Source organism: Gavia stellata, chromosome 2, assembly GCF_030936135.1.
Source record: "Gavia stellata isolate bGavSte3 chromosome 2, bGavSte3.hap2, whole genome shotgun sequence".
Lineage (NCBI taxonomy): Eukaryota > Metazoa > Chordata > Aves > Gaviiformes > Gaviidae > Gavia > Gavia stellata.
Genome location: NC_082595.1, coordinates 68,516,511 through 68,539,734, shown reverse-complemented (window position 1 = coordinate 68,539,734; position 23,224 = coordinate 68,516,511). Strand labels below are relative to the sequence as shown.

The window sequence follows — 23,224 nt, the reverse complement described above, 5'->3', positions numbered from 1 at the left end:
ATGATATTGTAATGGCAAATTACTCTATGCTATTAGAGGTGTATTTTTTATTCATGGACATTAATTTGTCATTAAGCGGCATTAGTTTAGCACTTTTATGTGGAAGACGTGACCTGAAAGAGGAGACTTACAGCTCTAATGTGAAAGAACAGGAATACAGGCACCAGATATACAGAGCTTTTTTTTTAACTCCTGTAAAGAAGCAGAGGGACATTTTATTTAAATTTGCTTTGATCTAAAGCAATTTGAGTTGTGTTAAGCCATTTTAGCAAAGGTATTTCTGAAACATGAAAATGCTTTGGTTATAAAGTATTTACAAATACGGGAAAAAACAGAATGCTAAGTAAAAAATGGTGACTATAAATCATTTGTAACCTATGAACCTGAAGAGAACATTGGGCCTGAAGTGAGTTACAGTCTGATTTTTATCTCAGAGGTATCACTGTGGTAGAGAGCTAATTGTCCATCTTTTCTTTCCTCTGTACTGGCTTAACCAAAATAGAACTGATTTTTTTTCTTCTTAATTATGAAGTAAGTATCTTTTACCTCCTCTCTACTTTGTATATTTAAACACTCTACTATTATTTTCACAGGAAACAATTTCAAGCTTGAAATGTTAAGCAGGAGCAGAATCTTAAGAAAATGAATAAGAAAATGTATTATTTGATGGAATTTGAGAGGCAACTTGGCACTTGAAGTATCAAACTGAGGAAAACAGTGAATGACCCGGTCTGCTCCATAATAAAAGATATTAAAAAGGCTTCGTAAATTTTACTTTCATTTTACAGTCAGTTTAATAGAAGATATTATACTTTCAAAACCTTGTTTACTTAATGGTGGAGATGGACTGAAGTCATAGGGATCCAAGTTGATACATCCCCCAGTTTGGCAGTATTTGTATTTTTAGACTTTTCTTTAGATCATCTCTCGTTAAAGACAAAAAGTCTGAACTTAATACAAATCTATGTGGTTGATTCCCTGCCCCCCCTGTTATATGTTATGTTTTTCTGATGGCTTAATGATTACTGTTTGATCCATCTATCTGAACTTCTCACAACACACTCAACTGGGGTGTTGTGCTAGTTAAGAAGCAAGATTTGTAATGAAAATGACCTAAGCCCAAAGTATATATAAGTGGCTTCCGAAATGGAAGTACCCCAAGTTATCATCTAGTTTTAACTACTGTTAAATACCATTTCAGTACCTACTAGAGAAACATTTTTTGCTGAACCATTTCAGTTTGTAGGGGAGCATAAAGAAGGAAACAAGTTCCACATAAGGTTGTTGATGTTTTCCAGCAGATCTCTTAGCAGGGGTAAATTAAATGGCATTTTAGCACGTTCCATCATTTATAGTGTTTTGTTTGCACAACTGCATCAGAGCAGAATTTGCCAGGGAACCAGTATCTTGCTTCAGAATTGTGATGTAGACTAATTCTATTCAAAACAAAATCTTCATTTCTGTCCAGGGTATATTCATTTTGGGTCCTTGAACCCAGAATGAATATAAATGTATACATGCTGTCTTACTGAATCTTCAGCCAATATGTAATCAGAGCTTTGAAAGTTATAAATTGTCCTCATTCATCTCACTAATTCTAAAAATTAAAGATACAAACCTAAAGATTAGTGGTATCAACAACTTTATTAAACATCAGTAATGCCCTGCAAGTGTGTTATTCCAAACTGTAACTAGTCACTTGTTTTCTGATGTAATCTATTCTAAACTTCTGTTTATTAATTTGGAGGAAATTGCTGCTAAATTTCCCATCTGTTTCAACAGTCTTACAGAATTTGTGATTTCTACCACAGAGCATGTCTAGCTGCATAGGTGGCATTGGATCTTGAATGACTTAAACTGGGACTTTTATTTGTGGTTCAGCAGGAACTGAGCTGGTAACACATGGAATTGTCTCTACAGTAATTTTTATAGGAGCTGTTGTGCCCTCTGGATTAGAGGGTTAGTAAAATATTGGCTGGACTTGCCTCATAAACACTTTGACCTTTGTTGTGAAAGTTTCCAAAGCCACTCAAAGGAGTTTTTTTCTAAATTTCATTTCAGTGTTTTCTCCCTGTTTACCATAAGGCACATCTGTTCTAATTATATATGGAAAAGGCCTTGAATTTCCATAGCATCTAAGCACACCTGTTTGTCATGGGGAAAGTATTGTAGTAACCTCAGGTATGTTCAGCCCCCAAAACACACTGGGAATTGGAAATCCCACTGACTTGAAAAGGTGTGTTGTGGACATGGAGAAAGCTAGGGGGACAGGCCCAATGTCATATGCCAGGCCCAATGTCATATGCCAGGCCCAAAATCAATGTTTATATGTGCTGCTATCTTGTTTTTGCCTGCCTCACAATATTTTTACTCATATTTGCAGCATAACCATCTTAATGGAGAACTGAAGTATGCAGGGAGTATATGTGTACAATGGTGATGTCAAGGACCCCCAGAGGTTAATATTGAAAGTTTACTGTCAGTAAATACTATTTGACTACCTAGATACTGTTGTGAGTCTTAACTTGCATGCATATTATACACCATTGGTAAAAGGTCCTAATCAAGTTCTGGACTCATATAGCACCATTCAGCCCTGGACCAAAAGTTGAACAGGTTAAGGGAACTTCTTTAAAAGGAATAAAACAAGTAGCAGAAATGATCAGTGTGTGTGGTGAGTATTTTGGGGTGGGCGAAAACAAACAACATTAGGTATATGTAACCTTTGATAAGCTGTAGTTAGTGTTTTGCTTGTGTGTGGTTGAAATCTTTGCAATTTGGATGTTTTAGCAGCATTTCTTATTAAAATTTGTATTTGGAAAGGACCAAGTTTTATAACATTGCATGGAATAATCATTGACTAAAAACTCTTTCAGTAAGCTCTAGTTTGTTTTTAAAAACAGTGACTGTTCTTAGATCAGCTGCAGAAATATTCTTTTTGAAGTAACTGAGCTATATCCCTCCTCTAAATGCTCTTCCAAGTTTCTGTTAAAGGGTGTCTGGCTTCACTTCATTCTGATTGTGTTTAAAGGGGGATACGGAAGAGGGGCCCTTCATATACTTCAGGATTTTGAGATACTGGCAAGCGTCTATAGTTGTGAACACTTAGAAATTGGGCCTACAATGATGTATTCTGCTTTAAAAAGTGGTGTCTTTAAGGTGAAATCTTGAAGCCAGTGAGAGTTTCATCATTTGGTTACGTGTCTTAAATATATGATGCATTGATTAAATATTTTTCTCTTCTATATTTCTGTGGAAAAAAAGCCTTGGTGGTAAAGCATGGAATTCTGACTGTTAGCTGTTTGAGATTCAGGGTGTGGGGGAATTATTTTTTACTCTTGTTAAGAACTGCTAGAAACTAAATGAGCAAAAGTCGGCAGGGTCTTTGAAGGTTCATGCCTTCCTGATGCTTAGCACCTCCAGCAGCGTGAACATTCACATGTGTTAGTTTTGGGAGGACTTGTGACTTGTTTGGCACTACTGAAGGTCAGATGTAGGAAATGTCAAACTGGACATTGAGTCAAGATCCATTTTTTACATTTGGGCTTTACCCTTTCTAGGTTTTCTGGTTTTGAGAGTCAGATTTATAGTAATTTCTGACCAAGAGAGTGGTAAGTGAATCCCTAGTCAATAACGCTGAAAATACAAACCCCTTGATCTCCACACATACTGAATTCTTTTTTTTAATTTAGTGGTGGTTCCAGAATTTTTTTCATTCTTTTACTTTTCTTGCTGTATACGGACTATTACTATACCTTTTTACCCTGTTTACCTCCTGAAATCGGTTCTGATTATTATGTAGTAAACCTACTAATCAGCACAGCTTCTAGGCATGGGAAAGAGAGATGATCTTTTTCACTGCATAGATTTAGGGACAGAGTGTCATAGAGGGTTTTATTTTACTGAGACATAATGCTTATACAAAACATGTTACAGACGTTTTGCTGATATATTGGGCTGTATAAATAACTTTAAATTGTGTTAAAGTTGGAGGTGGGAAAGAAAAGAATTATCTAACTACTAGAGCACTGTAGTGGGTTCCAGTCGTTTGAGGGGTTTTTTTTCTATCTTCTGCATCAATGGGGAATCTTTTAAATTATTCTTCTGCTCCTCCTTTTTTCTCTGTAAAATGAGAATTGGCCTTGGTTTAGTGCTGTGAGCAAAAAATTTCTTAGTGATTTTTGAGCTGAGGTCAGATATTGCAGGAGCGTAGAGATACCTGAACAAATAACAGTTTTCCAAATAAAATGGACATGTTGCCTTTTTATCATTTACATACTTATAATCAGATTCTTTTAACTGCTGAGTACCCTCATATCTTAATGCAGCTGCAACAAGTCTCTTGCTCTTCAGAGGAATGTGAAACCATATACCCTCAGAGGTCAAATTGCATAAATATTTCCTTCTTTACCTGTACAGACAATTGGCAAAAAACTTGTTTTATTACAGTCATTTTTTTAATGCAGATTTTCAAAATGTTCCTAATCACGTGAAGATAATGCACAGTCCTGTACTTCCTGCTCCCGTGGCCAGGGTAACTTTGATCCTGTATTCATGAGCCAGAAACTTATTTTCTGAAAATTTGGTCTGAACTCTTTTGCTTTCATATATTCTCTCCATTTTATAAATATCTTTTGATCAAGATCCTCCAGGAGTCTTTCTTTAAAAAACTAAGTTGAGCACCTTAAATCTTGCAGGGTTGGTTTTCCAGCCTATAGCATTTTCATATCCTTAAGTGTGGACTTCGGAACTGGGACCAATATTTGAGCAGTAGCCTTAAAAATGCAATGTTGAAACAGCAAGAGGGTTTGTTTCTTTTATTGGACAGTACTCAGTGTGCATTTTATGACATGAGACTATTGGTTTTTTGCTGCAGCATTGTTCTGAGAACTGATGTTGCTATTTATGACCACTTCTTAGTGCTTCCTGATGGCCTGTAAGTGTTCCAAATAGAGCCTGGTATATTTTCTGTGTCAGCTATGTTACTGGTTCTCAGATATTTTATTATTTTTTTAATGTGATCACTTTGCCAGGAAAACCAGACAATATTCAATTCTGTCATTCTCATAATTTGTTACCCCACTGCTTTTGCAGAGTCTTCTGCTAATTCTGTAGGCAAAACTCACCATTCTCTAGTTCGATGAAACTGTTAACTGTACTGGACCAAGAATCAATTCCCCGAGGACTTTGATGGAAAAAGTTACACTACTTTATAAATTACCATTAATAACTTCATTTTGAGATTGTCATTGAAAAAAATCTTTGATCCATCTAAGATGCATCCTACTAAAAGTACGCAATATATGCAATCTATGAACACTCACATTTCTCTCGTACTCCTTGTATTAAATTTGTCCCATTTTATTCTGCCAATATTTCTTGTAAACCTGGGAAGATGAGCTCTTTTGAGGTTTCAAAAAAATAAGTTTCCCTACTGATGTCGTATTCCGTTCATACAAGTCAAATGTTAGTAGATAGCTGGGGTGATGTGATTCTTACAATGCATTAGGAACTATTGATTTCAGATTGGTGACTGATTCTGCTTTGTCTATCAAAATTATACTCAGTTTTGAGTTATCCTGCACCGGATTCAGCCTTTCTGTAGATAGAGTATCACATACTGCCTTAAAATTCTGAGAAAGTTTTGTTGCTTTGGGTTGTTTAGCAAATATTTCTGAGATTTGAATTTGTCTGTTTTAATTAACCCATCATTCCACACATTTTAGGCAGTTTGTTTCATTACTGGTGATACTAGGTGTCCAGCTCACTACCGTTACCCTTTTCCAATTCTCCATTTTTAGATGTGTTTATTAGCTTTGTAATCCTTAAGCATTTGGTGCCAGGCTGTTGCCTGGCATTCCGAAGCAGAGACGGATTTTTAAGAAAAGTGGTCCCTCGCTGGGTTTGTTACAGAGCACATGTGTATACATCATTGAAAAGTTCCAGAAATAAAGTCATAAAAAGATTCTGAAACAGAGTTGCTTGAATCATATTATATATTCCTTGCACATGAACACCTTCCCTGTTCTTATTTATACATAGAGGGTTAACATTAGTATATTAATAATTTTGGAATATGCTCCCTCTTTAGCACAATATCATGAGTGTTGATTTCCTTTTTTAATTAGTGACTATTATGCTATTATCCATCTTCATCATTATTCATTTACATTTATGCAGAGCAGTTGGAGGAACTATCACCCAGCCTCCTTGAGAAGCCACATCTTCTCTGGATTGTGATGCCAACTCTCCTGTATTGTTTGCCCCTTGTTATCTCTGCACTTCTTGTCTGGATCTGCTCTCCTGTTCTTCGGTCTGAGGGTTTTTTCATGCTTCTGCGTTTGAAAGTGATAGTGTCTTTCTTTGACCTGCTGGGGCTCCAAAGTGAATCCTAAGCAGTGCAATAGAAACGGACTTTCAGCCTTCATGTTTTGTCATTGTGATTTGGCCCACACTGGTGGACAATGATGCAGACAGGATCTTGCTTAGCTGTGGAATAGATTATGGACAGTGCAGCTAGAATGGGATGAGATTTTAGCTACAAATCTCAAAGTCGTCATTACTGAGCATATCCAAACTATTTATTTTTCTAGAGGCTGATGAGGGGGGTCAACGGAAGTTTTCCACAGTGACGGGAACTCCTACAAGCTATTTCCATTCTGAATATTTTTAATGTGGAAGAGTAGTGGTCTTTTCCTGTCTCAGTCTCATTCTTAGTAATGTGTTATACACTTTTTGAGATGTTTTCAAGAGATTTTAAATAGATTCATCTTGAGGCTGGAAAACTTCAGCTTTAAAGTATTAAATGTTGGCAAAATAGTAAATTACTGAAAAAAGGCGTTGGAAAGGGGAATTGCCAGGTACCTTAATACATCTACTAATAGATCTATCAGTAATGTTGATTCTTTTTTTTTTGTTTGTGGCTTTTTTTTTTTTCCCCCCACTCTCCCCCTCCTCTCCATGCTGGTAATGGAGATGGGGACTAAGACTAAAAGTCCCACTTTAACATACTGTGTTTAGACATATACGTATTAGAAACATATTTTCTACTTCTATTTTCACTACGTTTGAAAGTTTTCATACTTTATATTGATTCAAAACTTACTTTGTTTTTCAGAATATTAAGGGGATTTCTTTGCCTACTTTTGAAACAAATCTTAAGAAAATTATTGAAATATTTTTTCCCCCAATAAGTAACTGGTATGTACTAGGACAATTACAAGATCTATTACTCAAATATAGAAAGAAATTAAATAAGCAGTTGGAAAATAATTTCTGAGCATCCTCAGTAGACTCTACTGCATCTCAGTTGATCATACTCAATTCCCATTTGTAACATGTCGTATTATTTCTGTCCTGCCTGGCAGACAAAGGCCTGTTACTGTGTGTCACTTGAGGACCAAGTTTACCGAGAATTTTCGTGTATTAAATCATAGGAAGGCTTTGAGCTTCTAGTGTGATACCATCATAAAAAAGGCAGTTTAAGTCTAGGATATTTCATGCAAGGTAATTTATAAATCTAAGGAAATATTAATGCTGGTGTACAAGTACTGCTGAAAAATCATGAGTACTGCGAAGAGTTTGCCCATGCAGAAGAATAAATGAAGTCAAACTGGGAGCAGTGTAGAAAAGGGCAGCTAAGATGATCAGGAAGGCCTGGTTTACTTGAGGAGATTAAAAGAGCTTGGCTTGTTTAGTCTAGCAAAATGAGGGCTGAGGAGGAACATGATTGCTTTCTGTAAATATATCAAGGGAATAAATACTGGGGGAGAGGGACAGGGAGAGAGAGAGAGTGCTGTTAAAACTAAAAGATAATGTTGGCACAGGAACAAATGTGTGTAAACTGTCTGAGTAAATTAAGCTGGAAATTAGGAGATGGAATCTCAAAATCAGCTGAGCCTTCTCATAATAGTAGCTGGGAGCAAGAACAGAGCGAGTTTTAAGATGGATCTTTCTTAATCTATGACAAAGATGATATGATGAGCTTGTCCAGTGTAGTAGGGGAATAGGCTTCCACTCCTGTATTCTCATGGCATTAAACTTAATTAAAGTCTGCAAAAGAATTGGAAGCAATAGTATTGTACAGTCCTATTTTTCTTCATTCTTCTTGTTGATGGTAATTATTTTTTTAACTGCTACTCATATGAACTTTCTAAAGGACAAAACTTGCTCCTTCTGGATTTGACGATATTAGCAACCAAAAAAAGAAAGTGTACATTTACCATAAAAGATTGCTGGTGGTTGATGGATTAACCAAGTCGTTTTCAGCTTTTCTCAAGCACTATAGTAACTCTGAAGAGTCAGCAAAAATACAAAGTAATGAAACTTCCATAAAGACTACGTACCAATATTCTGTGATTTCTGCTGGAGTAAAGAATGCAGGATTATGTCATTCCTTATAACATATTTGAGGAAAAGACAGGCTCCCATAATTGGCAAAAACTGCAAATGTTAATAAATCTGATTAAATCCTCCCTTTGGGTTTCTACTGTCTGAAATGGTATAAAAGGGCCAGGTGAAGGGATAGATGATCTCCATGTTCCGTTTCATCCCTGTATCTTTATTTGTTAAATAATACTGATTGCTACAGTTATCTTGCCAGGAATACCTGACAAGATGTAAAGCTTTTCATGTGGGGAGTTTCTGTGCTAGGTGCAGTTAAAAAAAAAAAAATAAAAATTAAACTCCCACAGCAGCATCCGTTTAGCAAGGGAAAGCAGCCACTGAAAACTCTGAACCTTACCTGTGGTTGTTCCAATGGTACCATGAAACTTTAACTGTGTAGTCTTCATGTTTCATTATTATTTTTCTTTCCCTGATACACATAATCATGTATGCAATATATGAAAGGTATGTATAATCAGGGTCACTTAAAATATTTAATTGGATTGCCATTTGAAAATATTTACCCTATTTAATAACTTAGATTAATATATGTGAGATTCTAGAAAATGTTTACTTTTTTTGGTTTTACTTTTGAGTATCTGCATATAGCATGTTTCACTTTCTTTTTCGAAGATCACGCATATGTCTCATCACATGAGCAATCTGACAATGTCATGTCTTTCCATTGTGCTTGTGAAGGTCACAGGCCTCCTCCATGCCTTCAAAGAGGGTGGTCACTAGCGCCAGCCAGAAGAATTGAAAGCAGATATAGGGAAACGCTAAGTGAGAAGGGAAATGAATTCTCACAGGGAAGAGGAAAAATAATAGGGCTGAAATGTTTTGATATTGTTGCTCTTGTACTTAGCCCCAGACCTACTTTTAAATAGCAGCAAGGATGCAAAGTAAGTTTTCATGCTTAAAAGAGAAAACAAAAGCAAAAATTACAGAAAGTGTTGAGAAAGCAATGATCTACCAGAAAAATTAATTTTACAAAATGAGTCATTTAAAAAGTCATTCTTTACTGTGCCTATAAATACATCTGCAGTCTGCACTGATCTTATAAATGTAAACACAGTTTTATACTGCAAAATTCTGACCCAGCTGTTCCACTGTGACCAGGCTTCAGCAAAATGTCTTTCATGGTTCAACTGGATGGCCTTGGTGTTTAGTGGAGGAAAATTTCAAAGAAGATCTAAAATATAGTTATTGAAGGATTTGTGCTTATGCTTAGTATGAAATAGGTACGTCTGTTGCTGTGCTGTTGAATATGTGCATGATCTGTTAGTTCTTAAGTAAATATGTGAGGTTTTGCAGAATTAGAACCTTTGATATAGAAAGGAAGAGCTAGAACCAACAGAACCAGACTTCTTTTCTCTTAAAATTGTGTTGATCCCTTTTGTAGTGACAAAAATATACTTATCTGGCAACAATTTTTCATTTTGTTACTCTCCCTTATCTATTTAGAGTCTGTCTTTGCTGTGATTTATGTCAAGATTCTCTTCTGAATGGTGCAGCTGGTTCATAGTATTTAACATAGCAAAGAACCTGGAGGACTTGGGGTCAAGACCCTGTTGTGCTAGGTGCTGCTTAAGGATTTTGAATAAACATATCCCTGTCCCAGAGACCTCACACTTCCTTTTTTGCCTTAAAGATGCTGAACCCCTTTTAGGGAAAGGGGAAATAGTGTCACCGTGCAACTCTTCTCTGTTACAGCAGCAGGGTTAGTCATTTAATACCTTGATTTATAACAGTGTTGTAATCTAAATAGGAAGCAGGTGGAGTTACAACTGGGTATGATACTTTGGATATTAATGGCTTGGCTTGGCAGTGGAATTCTAAAGCTGTATATACTTTTTCTGTCTTAATTATGCATTCATTAAAAGCTTTTATACCCAACAGAATAAAGTAAATATTGTTTGATCTCTGTAGTGTGCTCCCAGACTGTAGATTTGCACAGCAGGGTCTTGATAATCTGAATAAATTGTATTTCCCCAAGGAGTTTATCTTTCAAATAAGGTCATAAAGAAACGCGTTCTTTCCCCTTAGTTCTCCTTGTGCTTTTTCTGCTATTTATAACATGGAGCAGAGGAATAGAAGTACATTGTAGTCTGCTGTTTACTTGGTTATGATTAACTCTAATTTATCAATCTGTTACTTACATCCTTTTCTGTGGCTTGTGCAAGGCAATTATTCTTTGAAGTACAAACAACTAAAGATGGATTTGGAAGTAATTTAAATACAATGTTTATATCTATTATTCCTGTTCGACAATTTATCATATCTCTGTATTAAAATACACCTCTATATTAAAACATCGACAGTGTCACATCATTTATTTTGAATATTTAATATTGTCATCTTTCAGATTATGTTTGTTTGGAAAACTGATTTTCTTTTACAAGGGTTTTAAATGTCAGCTCATTGTTAAATTGGTTCGGCATCTAAAGGTTGATACTATTGAATTGGAAGACCAGTAGTGTAGAACAATGGATTCTCTTACTTCAGAGAGGGGGGAAGCGGGGGGTGGTGTATAGTAAGTAAAATGCATAGGATCAAAGATAGTTTCTTCTTTTAGAAGTAGACACTGATAAATAATTTGGCCGATTTATTAAATTGGTTTGAGTTTACTGTGAGATTTTAGAACTATTTCAACTGTTAGTTGTAAGATCTGTGTATGTAATCTTACACATATTTTCTTAGTCTGAATGTGTTTCAGCAGTGTAACATACATCACATTGAAAGAGATAGGATCACTACCTTTCCCTAATTCTCATCAACTCTTAGTGACAGTTCAGCTTGTGTTCATATTTCATCCTTCAGTTCAAAAAAGATAAGTGGCATCTATTTAAAAGTTTATAAAAACAAGATTAAAAGTTTCAATAATTTACATAAGCCTGTTCTGTATTGCATGTTTTTAAAGAACGTATACTTCTATACAGTACCAGAAAAAAGTTGCACACAACTTTTAAATATTGTAGCTGCTCTTTTAACACAATATAATAAAATTTGTGGAAAACAAGAGACTGACAGAACTCTTATTCATGACCACACCTAAATTTAATTTCATAGTAACCTATTTCATTTTTTAACAAAGTTTTAAATTCAATTAAGAGTTTAGTTTGAAAATCTATTCAAATCAGACTAAGCTGATAGTTATTGCTTTGATCTTCCTGTTGGATTTTTTTTTTAAAGCTAGAAGGTAAGGTCATTTGGGTTTTTTGTGGTTTTTTTGGTGGGTTTTTGGGGTTTTTTTGGTTTTGTGTTTTGTTTTTTTTTCTTTTCCCAACTAACTTACATACTGCATTTTAGTCTGATGTTTCTGAAAGTCTTACCACATATGCAGAGCTAGGTTATCTGGTCTGTGATACACCTCTTGCAGTCTCAGTGTGACATTTTTGCCCCCTAGTATCATCACAGAGACAGTAATGTATAGTACTGTATAATTTTGATTTCAGTATTGATATGACAGTCTGATAATTTTTATTTATAAAAGCTAATGCACTGCTTGCTTCTTCAACTGTGAAATACAAACCTGTAGATCAACTCTAACCTTACAAAAACAGAAACTAATGGTTCTGATTACAGGCCAAGACCAGTTTTAACAAAATATACTTGGCAATATTCATCAAGCAGTAAACTGTTAAGTTCAGCAGGTCGCTAACACATTATGTTATGCAAAGCATTAAAAATCCTCTGAAGCTTATAAATGAAAATAAGTAAACAAATAAACCCCCATAATAAATAAATAGACAAATAAATATGCATCTGAAATAAGTGAACATATACAAATAAAAATAAATAATATTGTAAATAAACAACTGATGGATGGATAAACGAACTCTCACAAGTATATTTGGCCTCTTCAACTGTATGACAACTTTCTTAAAAATCTTCAACTGATGTTGGTTTGGGGCATCATCAAAAATACCCAATCCAAAAGTTAAGGCTTACCAGTTTCTTTCGTATTTCACTGAAAATGTGAAGATTTTTCAGGGGAAAACTGCATTTGTGTGTCATGTTACTGTTTCTCTCTAATGAGGGAAGATTTTATTATGGTATCTTCAGTATTGTCCTCTTCTGAAGTCTCCCAAAAGCCATCTGTTCTTCTCCATTGACACCTAGCGGGTTTGATCAGGCCTGTATTTTAGTTGGGCTGTTGATCCTCAGATCACAATGCTTGATTATTTATTTGTTTATTTTAATCCTCCCCGGATATAGCCATTGACTACAAAAGAGCTCAATAAATATACACTGAGCTCTTCTGAGTTTCTTTCTGGATGTTTGGCATTCATTCAGTCAGGGAGCTCTTTGAAAAGATAGTCTTCCAAACCAGGGATAATAAACCATGGTTGTTGCTTGTCAAATGCTGTGATGTTTACTTTGATTATACTCCTATGCATTGTTGCCACCATTGCATGGCCATCACAGAAGTGGTGGTGTGGGGTACCATCTGTGATCTGCAGATATTAAATCACTGAGCAAGCACACAGACCAGATACTTCTCCATGTAAAATTAATTCCTTTCTCTTTCTTTCTGCAACTGGGGAGGATTTATCCTTACCTCCTCTATGTTACTGTGAAGAGGAACTGACACTAGCTTATCTGTGGCTTTTGGGATGATGGCTGTTAGTGCTTGTTCTGACAATGTGAAGAACTTTTCTTTGTTCTTCCAAGAAAACAATGTGAAACTCCTATGCAGCATTTTAAGTAGATAATGAACAGGATTCATCTTTAATGTACAAGCCTGCCAGGGACGGTGCACTGTTCAGACTGGGAGATTATGTAACAAGCAGGAGCCTCCACAGGAATTTGATTCTGTTTCCTCCAGTACTGGCTTCTTTAAGCAGGTGAAAAAAATTCTTTCTCCACTCTCCATTGCATATGCATAAACAGCTCCACAGTCATTGGGACAGCCACCCAATTCACACGTTCAAGATGTAGTCCATAAAACATTCCAAAAAAACCCCTCTTCGCACTTTCCCATCTTCCCTGTTGCTCTGCTCTATCTGCCAGCCGTGCAGCTCATTTGACATTTACAAGATTTCTTGTCAGTTTCATTTGGTGCTGCCATTCCATCCAGCAGAGCAGTGAAAGTGAAATTGACTTAATTTAGTCTGTTTCTCTTTCCTGCGCTAGTCCCTATGTTAACTAACCAGCAAAGTGAAACTGACAAGACTTCTTGTCATTTTCACACATGGAGCTGGTCAAGGAGAAGGCGGCTGATAGGAAGCAATGTGGTAAATTGGAAGACGAAAACCAGGATTGCAGAGGGGAGAGGAAGAGAAGTGCAAGCATACAGCAAGAACAGAGAAAATGGGTAAACATGCATATTTCCCAGACGTCCTGGGCACTTTTCTCTAATACAGATGAATTCTGTGCCTCTCCCCTGAAGAACGTATGGTCTAGAATAGCAGTAGTTAGCCGTCCAGGCACTAATTTACAAGGGATGCCAAGTTGAAAACATTAGCCTATAAATATAGGTTATCTGTTAGGAGGATGGAAAAAAACTTCCTGCATTCAGTTACCGTAGCTTTTGTCTCCGCAGTTTTGTCTGCTGCTAGAAGGAGGGGGAGAAAGAATACAAGGCCAACATCCACTTAGGTTGATGTCAGTGGTTGGAAAAAAAGGGTCTATTTGTTCACTGAAGATAAATTTATACATAATAAAATGTAGCTCAGCATCTCATATTTTGTGAGGTTTCATGGAACTAAAAGTTGTGCTACACAGGTGCTCTAGCTCAGTCAAAACAATAAATAATGAACAAACAATTGCTTTGTAACAAACCATTGTAGTTAACAAATACATTTTTTAATCCACTTGTTAACTCCTGCGAGCTCTTGTCATACAGTGTAAATCATGATCATTTATTATTTTATGTACTAATCCATATTTCTTACAGATGCTGTATGCATATATAACCTTAGCAGTTGCAATATAAATTAGTACTATCATATATATTTGTATGTGTACTGGTAGCATTTATGCATACATTTTGAATGAGGCTGTGTTAATTCATTTCAAATTATATTACCTTCCTTCTCCACAGCTCCAAAGGAACAACCTTTTTTCATTATCTGAGGCCTGTGGGGTTTTTTGTTCTCTGTTTTGTTTTTTTTTTTTTTTTCCTGAGACATATTTTGTTTGCTTCACCCATTTAGGAATTAAATAGTTTTAATTACTTGGACCTGTATAAGCTTGCGGACCTCTTCAACCTCACTTTGTTGGAGAATGCAGTGGTTGACTTCTTAGTAAAACATCTCTCTGAGCTATTGAAGAGTCATCCTGAAGAAGTTCTGGCACTTCCATACCGTCTCCTTCGAGAGGTTTTTAAAAGTGATAGACTCACTTCACTCAGTGAAGAACAAATCTGGCAGGTAAGGAGACTGGTGAACAAGCAGAATGTGTGATACTCTATAAACCATAGCAGTAATCTGTTGTTTTGAAACCCTGGAGCAATCTCAAGGGAGAATGAGCACTTGAGCAGAAACTGTGAATAACAGCCAAGGGAAATTTTTAAATGAAATTCAAAAAATGTTGTGTTGTGTTAATGCAATTAGTTTGTTGAAAGAGAAATTTCTCTTATTGCTTAACTTGTGTTACTGAGATGTGGCCAGGGATTTTCTTCCAGATCCAATGTTGTTGGTGGGAAGAGATGGCCAATACATGCAACTCAATTATCATTGCCTCTGGTGAGGCTAGTGCCACAAGTCTGGCAGCAAACCTGCTTCTGCAGTGTCTCCCATTCTCTTCAGACAAACTTAGCTGTGTAACTTCCGTAGTCATTTAAATTGTTTAGGCCACCACAGCTGACTTTACCTGAAGCAAATTAGCGAATCACCACACAAGCTGCTCTGCTTAGAGATGAGTAGAGGCATCAGTGGAAGGTTTGTGGCAAGAAGCTGGAGGTGGTGATTGTTTCTTTTAAAAAAGCTGGCTCTAGAAAAGGACCAGGTTGCTAGCCGTAGAATATTAACATGATAAAAGCATTATGTTGTGACCTTTTGTGTGTGTGTGGGGGGGGGAAACCTAATATGAAAAAAACACATAGCCTGTAAAGAGAAACACAAAAATTAAAACAAAATTTATCCTTGGAAATATTCCTGTCATATGTCTCTAAAAATTGCAGTTCACGATATAGTAGAAGGAAATATCTGTAACACTGGTTACCCAAACACTTCTTTCTGTTTCCTTTTTGCTGTCATGTTTTCTAGAAGGAAAGTATTTCAGGGTATTTCAAGGGAGAATGTAATTTCCTAAAAAAGAAAGCACGAGTTTCTTTCAAGCAAGTGTGTTATCTTGGTCCAACAGAGAAGACTGAGAGTCAGAAGATTGGTTTATATTTTAGTCCCTGTTTTTTATCTACTTATATTTTGGATTGTTCTACGCAAATAATTTCATCTATATGCCATCATTTTCTCAAAGTGTAAAATGTGTGTTCATCTGTGTAGCATCATGCAGGAACAAAATACTTATTCTTAAAAAATAAAAATGTCTAGTTAAGCTCTTCAAACCACAAAGACAGTATACAGATGTAACTTAACCCTTCAGTCTAACTGGTATATTTGTTTCTGAAACTTTGAGGCTTTAGATTATGGAGTATTATTCAAAAATGGTATTTTCTGCAAATACATCAGTATGAAGTTAGACTTACCTGTCCTAGCCTCGGGAGGATGTCTGTACAACAGTACCTGCAGCACACTACCCATGATGGTGGGTTTGGTTTGGTTTTTTTAGGCATGTTATTCTGGAGTACTAGCCCATATTCCCTTTATCAGAAAAAGTTTTGATGTACAAGTTCATATATGGGGCATGGCTGATTGGCCAGTTGTGTTTTATCATAATTTCTCTGCAGGTTTAGTGAAATTTCCTAGCTACATGCTTGGGTATGCTTTTGCTAGAAAAGTTGCTACAGAAAGCCGCACAAGTATTCTTTAATGCCAGCTCAGTGATGAACAAGCATATACAGAGTAATATGCCCTATGCAACCTGCTGAAAGAAAGTTTGGGAACTGGGAGTTTTTAAATCTTGTGTCATTGTCCTGTCCTGCAGGAAGAGCTCAGAAATAATTTTCTTACTTGTGTGCACTCCGGTCAATGAACACTTCATAAGGCAAATATGACAAAGCTTCTGTTTCTATTGCAGGACCGTACTGGGGAGACATACTTATAGGTAATATGCTGCTTTTTGAGTGATAACAAACGCCATACTGTCCATTTGAGTGTTATCATAATTGCCTCTCTAAAGGTTACTAATGCTGTTCTGAGAAATTTTTTTAACCTAGTTTTCTGCTGCAGGCAAAACGTGCTTGTGTCTTTTTAATTCAGTCTGTACAACCAGAAATAAATATATATTTATAAATATTCCAGGTGCCCAGTATGAATTAAAAGACACACGTAAATATTTACCAATTTAGGCATTCAGAAGGCAATAAGAAACTGGCTTTTTGCTTTATCTTAGTAAATAAGTAATTCCTTCATAGTCAACCCAATAGAAGAAAATCAAATCAGACCAACTATATTGCCTCAAGTGTAGTTAAGTTCATCATTTTTGCTAAGGTTATAGTGGTAATGCAATATACCATGGAAGAATCTAATATTCAGCCCAGGGTGAAGATTGGGTATGCCAGAGGATTAGTGTCAGGGTGCTTTATAGAAGTGAAACTTGATGGACAGGCTGGAGACAGATCTACAGAATCTCATTAAATTGCTGAATTGTTCATTACTGAGCACTCTCACTGTAATAAAGTGCTCATTGACTTTGACAAATCCCCATTCCATGTCTTAAGGAAGAACAGCAAAGCAAGAGGTGTTGGGGAAGCTGGAGGAAATTGGCACAAAGTGGGGCAGATAATAGAAAAGCTGATGGGGGATGCTACAGTTTGATTTGTCTGTCTTACCTTTGACTAGTGTGGCCTCCTGCGCCCACACATGCATGCGTGTTATGGTGATATGAATTCAGTGTGTCCCCCAGGCACCTTTACTAGTAGGGCTCCCATGAGGCCTTAAGCACAAATTAAAGCTTCCTTCAGAGAACCTCTGGAAAGGGTGCCACTCTCTGCAGAGCATACTTATTTTCACTAGTTTAAATTCCCAATGTCCACTGGGCGATTCAATCCTAATGCACATAAAGATTAAGGCAGTTATTTTAATGCATCAAAATGTGTACAGAGAGTGATGCTTGAATGTGATTTAAACTATCTGGCACATGTTGGATTTTTGTTAGACTACCAATTCACAGTTGCCCAGTTTTAGTGAATATGGTGAAATATAACCTTGAACAAACCAAGTTTGAGAAAGTCAAACAGTAATATTAATGTCAGTATGTGACCCACTAGGATGTGGGTTAGAGTACTAAAGTAATTCCTGTTGAGTCTTTCAGAAAAGAAAATGTGACTTCCAAACCAGGGTAAAGTGGACAAACTAAGTAGTTCATTCCTCTTTCTACCTCTTAAAATCTTATGAAACTCTTAGGCCTAAGGTAGGTGTCTTATTTTTAGTGGAGACAACAGACAAGGAATATAATGATGCATTTCTTAAATAACAGAAATAAAGCCCACCAGAAAACCTTCATAGGCTGTGAAATTGGAGCAATTTCCTAGCCTCCATCATTAGGGGTTTTTTTTAGCTAGGCTAAGCCAGTAACAATGATTATTCGGTGACATAGGATTTGTTTTCATATTGATTTTTTTACATTTTACTAGTGTGTGAGATTATGAAATATTATTTTGTATATATGAAATTTATGATTTGTCAGCTGCATTAAAATGTGAGTAAACTTAAAGCAGTGACGTGGAAGAAAGGATTAAATTAAAAAAATGAAGAAAACCAGGAAAGAATCCTGAGGAAGTTGGAGGACAAAAAGCAAATTCTTTGGTATTTTTCCTCTTCATCATGAGCTGTGCAGTATGTTTTTTGTCACAGGAAACGGTCATGATGAGGACATAAATGTCTAGTTTATCACAAAGTGAAAAGTGAATCTTTTAATAATTGGCCATTACTAGAAAGGCTCATTGGCTCTACTTTAAAGAAGCAAATGAATTCTTTCCCCTGATAATTGAAAAGGTAACCAAGCCTGTACGACAGAACATCTTCTCAGAGAAGTCTAGCAGTAGAGGGCTTCCTGTTGGAACCTTAGCAAGTAGAAAGCAAGTCAAAGATTTAAGTAGTAAACTGATGTTAGCCTTAGTTGTAGTATAGTTATGCCTTATCCTGTTCATTATTAAAAACTTCAGTGTCATGAGGCATAAATGTTCGTATTTCAAGGATCATAGTAATAGTTACAGATAGAAATATCTGCTGCATCATTCTGTCTCCCAGCAATACATTGGTCAAATGATACTGCATTAAATACTGCACTTGATCCAAGGTGGACTCTCAAATCACTTTTGGCAAAAAATCTTAACATGAGGTCAGTATAAATTAGTTTCTTTCTTCTCTGCTACTGGTTAAGTAGGTTGTTAAAGGATATATATTTTTTAAACAACTAACATTAAAAATAGATCAGTTTTAGTATTTGCCAATACTACTTCTGAAGTTAAGGTTAGGAGTTTTTTCTTGTTTTTTTACTTTGCCATGCAACTCAGTTTCTTGGTAATCAGCTGATAAGCAAGCAATCTAGGAAAAACTGGTAGTTTATTGAGCTAGAAAGCATGCAACTATGTCATGTATTTTCCAGGGCTAGGCTCCCAAGGCATTCCAGCCCTGTTAACTTCCTTGTGTGCAATTTGTGAACTATGTGTTCATAAAACGATGTTTCACACGTGAAAGTGTAGCACAAGTTATTCCTTTTGTTACTGTGAATGTGATGTGCAAAATCAGTCTTTGGTATCTGTATTAGAGAAGTGTTTTTGCTTGAATAAATAGAAAAATAAAAGACAGGAAGACTACAGTGTTACAGGTCAATATGAGTTTTTAAGCATCTATTTTATAAAAATAATAAATGTAGAAATCCAATTTTCTTGTTACAGTCCTGTTTATCCTTTTCAGGGGGAGAATAAAGTGCCCTGTTTTCAACTGTCTTTTCTTACACTTGAGCTCCATTTTGAATCTCCTGGTGGCATTTGTGGAGGTCCAAAAGTATTCTCCAGCAGAAATCCCACAGAGTTCAGTGCTATTGGAAATTTTGTGGTGTATGCATTATAGCAGGCTGTTACGATGGAACAGTTCTCTGCTGAAGACAGGCCCACAGGCATCTTCCATACATCTCCAGTGATGCCCACATTTTCCTGTGCAGAACAGCAGTTTCTAAAGTGGGTTGTCATGTTCCAGTATAAGCTTGCCATTCCTTCAGTGCAGTACTTGAATTTTTTTTGCTGTCAATCTTTTGATTCTACAGAGCAATTTTTAACATGGAGAGAGCAAAATTCATGTTTCTCAGGGGTATATATATGTTTTGATGAAATGTGGACTAAGTGCCTTGCTAAATGTGAACTTAAGTTTTATTGCAAAACAAGTAATGACATAAAATTGTAAGTGAAGGAAAGCATCTTGGTAATCAACATTGTGTTTAAACAGTATATTAGCCTTTCACTCTTCAAGAAATAAGCTTAAGTGCTCTCTTGGGCAATAAGTGAAATCATGTCTGGTGGTCTAATGCTTGTCCCTAGTGAGTATTTAGCCTAAGTAGAAAACCACCACACTAAAGCGTGGCTGTCAGCCTCTTATCAAGAGAGGCCGAGGAGAGAAAAAAGGAGTTTGATGCATATCAAGGCCGAGGTGAATTGTTGAGGTTATATGGGAAAACTAGCATATTGCCCATGCATGTTTTGCTGTGGTTTCACCCCCTTTTTAGTACCCTTTTCATGAGTAGTCTATGTAAAAGTGCCAAAGAGCGACCCTTGAATCCCAGTATCCACTGTGTTGGATCTGTGATGGTTGTATTGTGTATCATGACCAGCTGCAAGCAAGATTACATGGTTACCCTCAAATAAAAATAGTGTGAAAACAAAACCTATGATAGGATGTAGGTTACCTGTGATTATGAGGATTAGTCTTAGGAAAAGGAATCTCACCTGAATTGACTGTGTGCAATGGTAATATTCCCTACAGTCTCTCCAGACTATTTGTGTGGGATTTACTTTTATAAACATAGGCATGTGCAGCATTTCTGGTAGGATATCCATGATATATAGGCCAAGCTAGCAGTTGTGGCACAGCATCTGCAAGGAGGTAAGTGTCCACCGGAGCTGCAGACTAGGCAGCATTCATGCAGGCTACAGTGGATCAAGGCAGTGGCTGTAGGCAGCTGAATCTCACACTCTGCTCTGCTGATGTGCTCAGGTCACGCACATTTTTCCTGGTATAATTTCTGCATCATTTGTAATAGTAATGGCATTTTGGCTTACAGTGAAAATGAATGCTACCCCTGTTGGCACTGTCTTCTTACTTTATGAAACACCTTCCCCCAGTCCACCTTGCCCTTTACAGTAAAGTTTTGTGAACTTTATAAACGCTGTTGTTCTGAACTTTTGAAAGTTTCTGCCTGTTATTTCTTGAATGTTAGCTAATCTTATTACTGTTATTTATCAAGTATAGCAGTATAGAAAGGGATTTTCTATATTAAAACTAGGTTTATGTCAGGAGCAACTGTGTGCTCTTCTGGTTTTCTTTTTGATCCATGTCAGTTCCAATCAGAAAACTTGATTATTTTGCTGCTATTGCTGTGAGCAATAGAGAAATTGCTGGAGGGCATTACTTTTGCCTCAGTGTCCTACAGTAACATTGCCTCACCTTATTTATCCCAGATTAACTTCAGAACTGCATGGAGCATCACACCAGTATTTAGGAAGGCTGCTGTGCCCACAGCTCTTGAATTTAGGTCACTTCTTCAGCTAAGCAATAATGGATGTGTGCTTTGATTTAGAAAGCCACAAAGAGGACACCAAGGTGTGCATGCAGTAAGGCCGCTTCTGTGATACTGCTTTCTGCATTTGAATTAGTCTGTTATGGTGGGGTTTGTTATGCTCTTTGTGGCACTGATCTGTTGGAGATTAACTGAAATATAATTGTATTAATACACAGGTATATGGTTACATAAAAGAAAGCTGCTGAGGCTGTTTTGAAAGCCAGGCATGGTTGGAAATATACATTACTTTCATTCTTAAGTTAAAGAAAAGAACAACATAAATAAAGTCTAAAACCCACAGATACCATGGATGATCAAGTGAGGCAGTCTGTTGTTACGTCTTAGTTAATACATTCCATTCAGAGATACAAATGTTAGTAATCTCTACTCTTTCAAAATCCTAGTAAGGCTGTTTAACACTGTTTCTGATGGATTTAAGCTTGTTGAAAATGATAGAAAATGAGAAGCTCTTTTGAGAATTCCCAGCTCCGTATTTCAACAAGTTTTCCTTTGGGAGCTGGTAGAAGCATTATCTGTATTTGTAACTGTGGAGCCAAAGAGGATGGAGAAAGAAAATTGAATTCCAGGTTGTCTAAAACCATACAAATTGTCATCAGTCTGTTAAGATAGCTAGAATCCCGTTTTTGGGGTTAAGTGTTTCTGCTTGTACCTAAACGAAATATGTAAAGTTAGATGAAGTAAATTTGCACCCATATGCCTAGATCTGCTATTAAGTGGGTGCAGTTCAGTGTGACTGCTGAGATCTGACCAGCTGTTGTCCCTTGCTATCACTCCTGCCCCAGGACCAGGACACTCGTGGCTCCAGGAGGGTGGGGAGGCAAGGAGATGAAAAGCAGTGGCACTCCTGCCCGTCCTTGCGTACTCCAACAGGGAGACTTGGCAGCTTCCGGGTGTGTGAGTGAGCTGCAGAGCTGGGGGTTTCATTCAGTCATGAGAAAGGGGTCCTTATACTCCTTTGATCACCTTGGACTCCCTTGTGTCAGGGAGAAATGGAAGAAATTACGACAAACGCAGTTGTCAAAAAGTTCTTAAGAAGCGTCACTGTGAAGTGGCTTCCAAGCTAGAGGTCTATGTGGGATAGTAGTGACAGATGGAAAGATCACAGTCTCTGAAGTGAGAATCTGTGCTGAAAAGCTTTCGAACTGCTCCTTTAGGGTGGAGCCTATTTTAGCGTTCGTGTGAAACCTTATAGGTCTGAATTTTATGAGGTTCACCTTTTAGCAGTTGCAGTTGTTTGATTGTTTCAGATGTGTGTTTTAGTTGGCTTAAATAATAAATTTATGTTTGTTTTAATCTTGTAGTAGGGAAGCTCTGACATTCACGATTCATGAGGTACATTTGGGATTTTAAATGTATTTACGAATGTGGCTCTAAGTGTTTAAATCACTTTTTAAAAGAAATAACATTCTTAAGACAATTAGTTGATTTTGAAAAATTAACTCATCACTTAAAAATAATGAGTCCTGCATTACTCTGAAGCCCATCATGTGGGGATTAAATCAGAGTCAATAAAATTGACATCATTAAGAAGATGTGATTTGATTAAAAGGGAAACTATTCTGTTCTCAAAAAAGCTGAGTGAGCTTCTGCTTGTGTACTTGCTTGTTCTTTTTGTATTTGAAAATGGAATGGGGAAAAAAAAATCCCTATGTGAAAAATCAGTCGAAAGAAATACCAACTCCTAAAATACATATGTAACTTTGTTGTTGTCATGCTGTCCTCTGAGGCACATTCTTCACAGGGTTTGAGAAAACAGAAGTAAATTGCTGACAGGAAAAGGCCTAAATGTTCCCACAGTTAATATTAGTGGGCCTGTCCACGTTAAAATGAGGTTCCAGCAGCGCTTCGGAGTTGAAGAATCAGGCTCACTAATGCATAGTGTGGACTTCGGTGGCTAATGTTTGATAACTGCAGGGGTGAAGTGGCTGGGAGAAAGTAGGGGACACTCAGACAGCTTTTGGCTGTGAGACCCAGA

The 23,224-nt window shown here is 36.8% G+C and overlaps 1 protein-coding gene across 8 annotated transcripts in view; it reads left to right on the top strand.

Annotated features, from left to right (window-relative positions):
• KLHL32 (kelch like family member 32) overlaps nt 1–23,224 on the top strand; it is a 100,112-nt gene that overhangs the window by 45,676 nt on the left and 31,212 nt on the right. For 6 of the 8 annotated variants that reach the window (XM_059830003.1, XM_059829996.1, XM_059829989.1 and 3 more), the window contains one exon: nt 14,544–14,759. The exons of the other annotated variants lie outside the window; for them this stretch is intronic. In XM_059830003.1, coding sequence (XP_059685986.1) covers nt 14,544–14,759 — 216 coding nt within the window. The remainder of the gene's footprint in view (nt 1–14,543; nt 14,760–23,224) is intronic. 8 annotated transcript variants of the gene reach the window in all.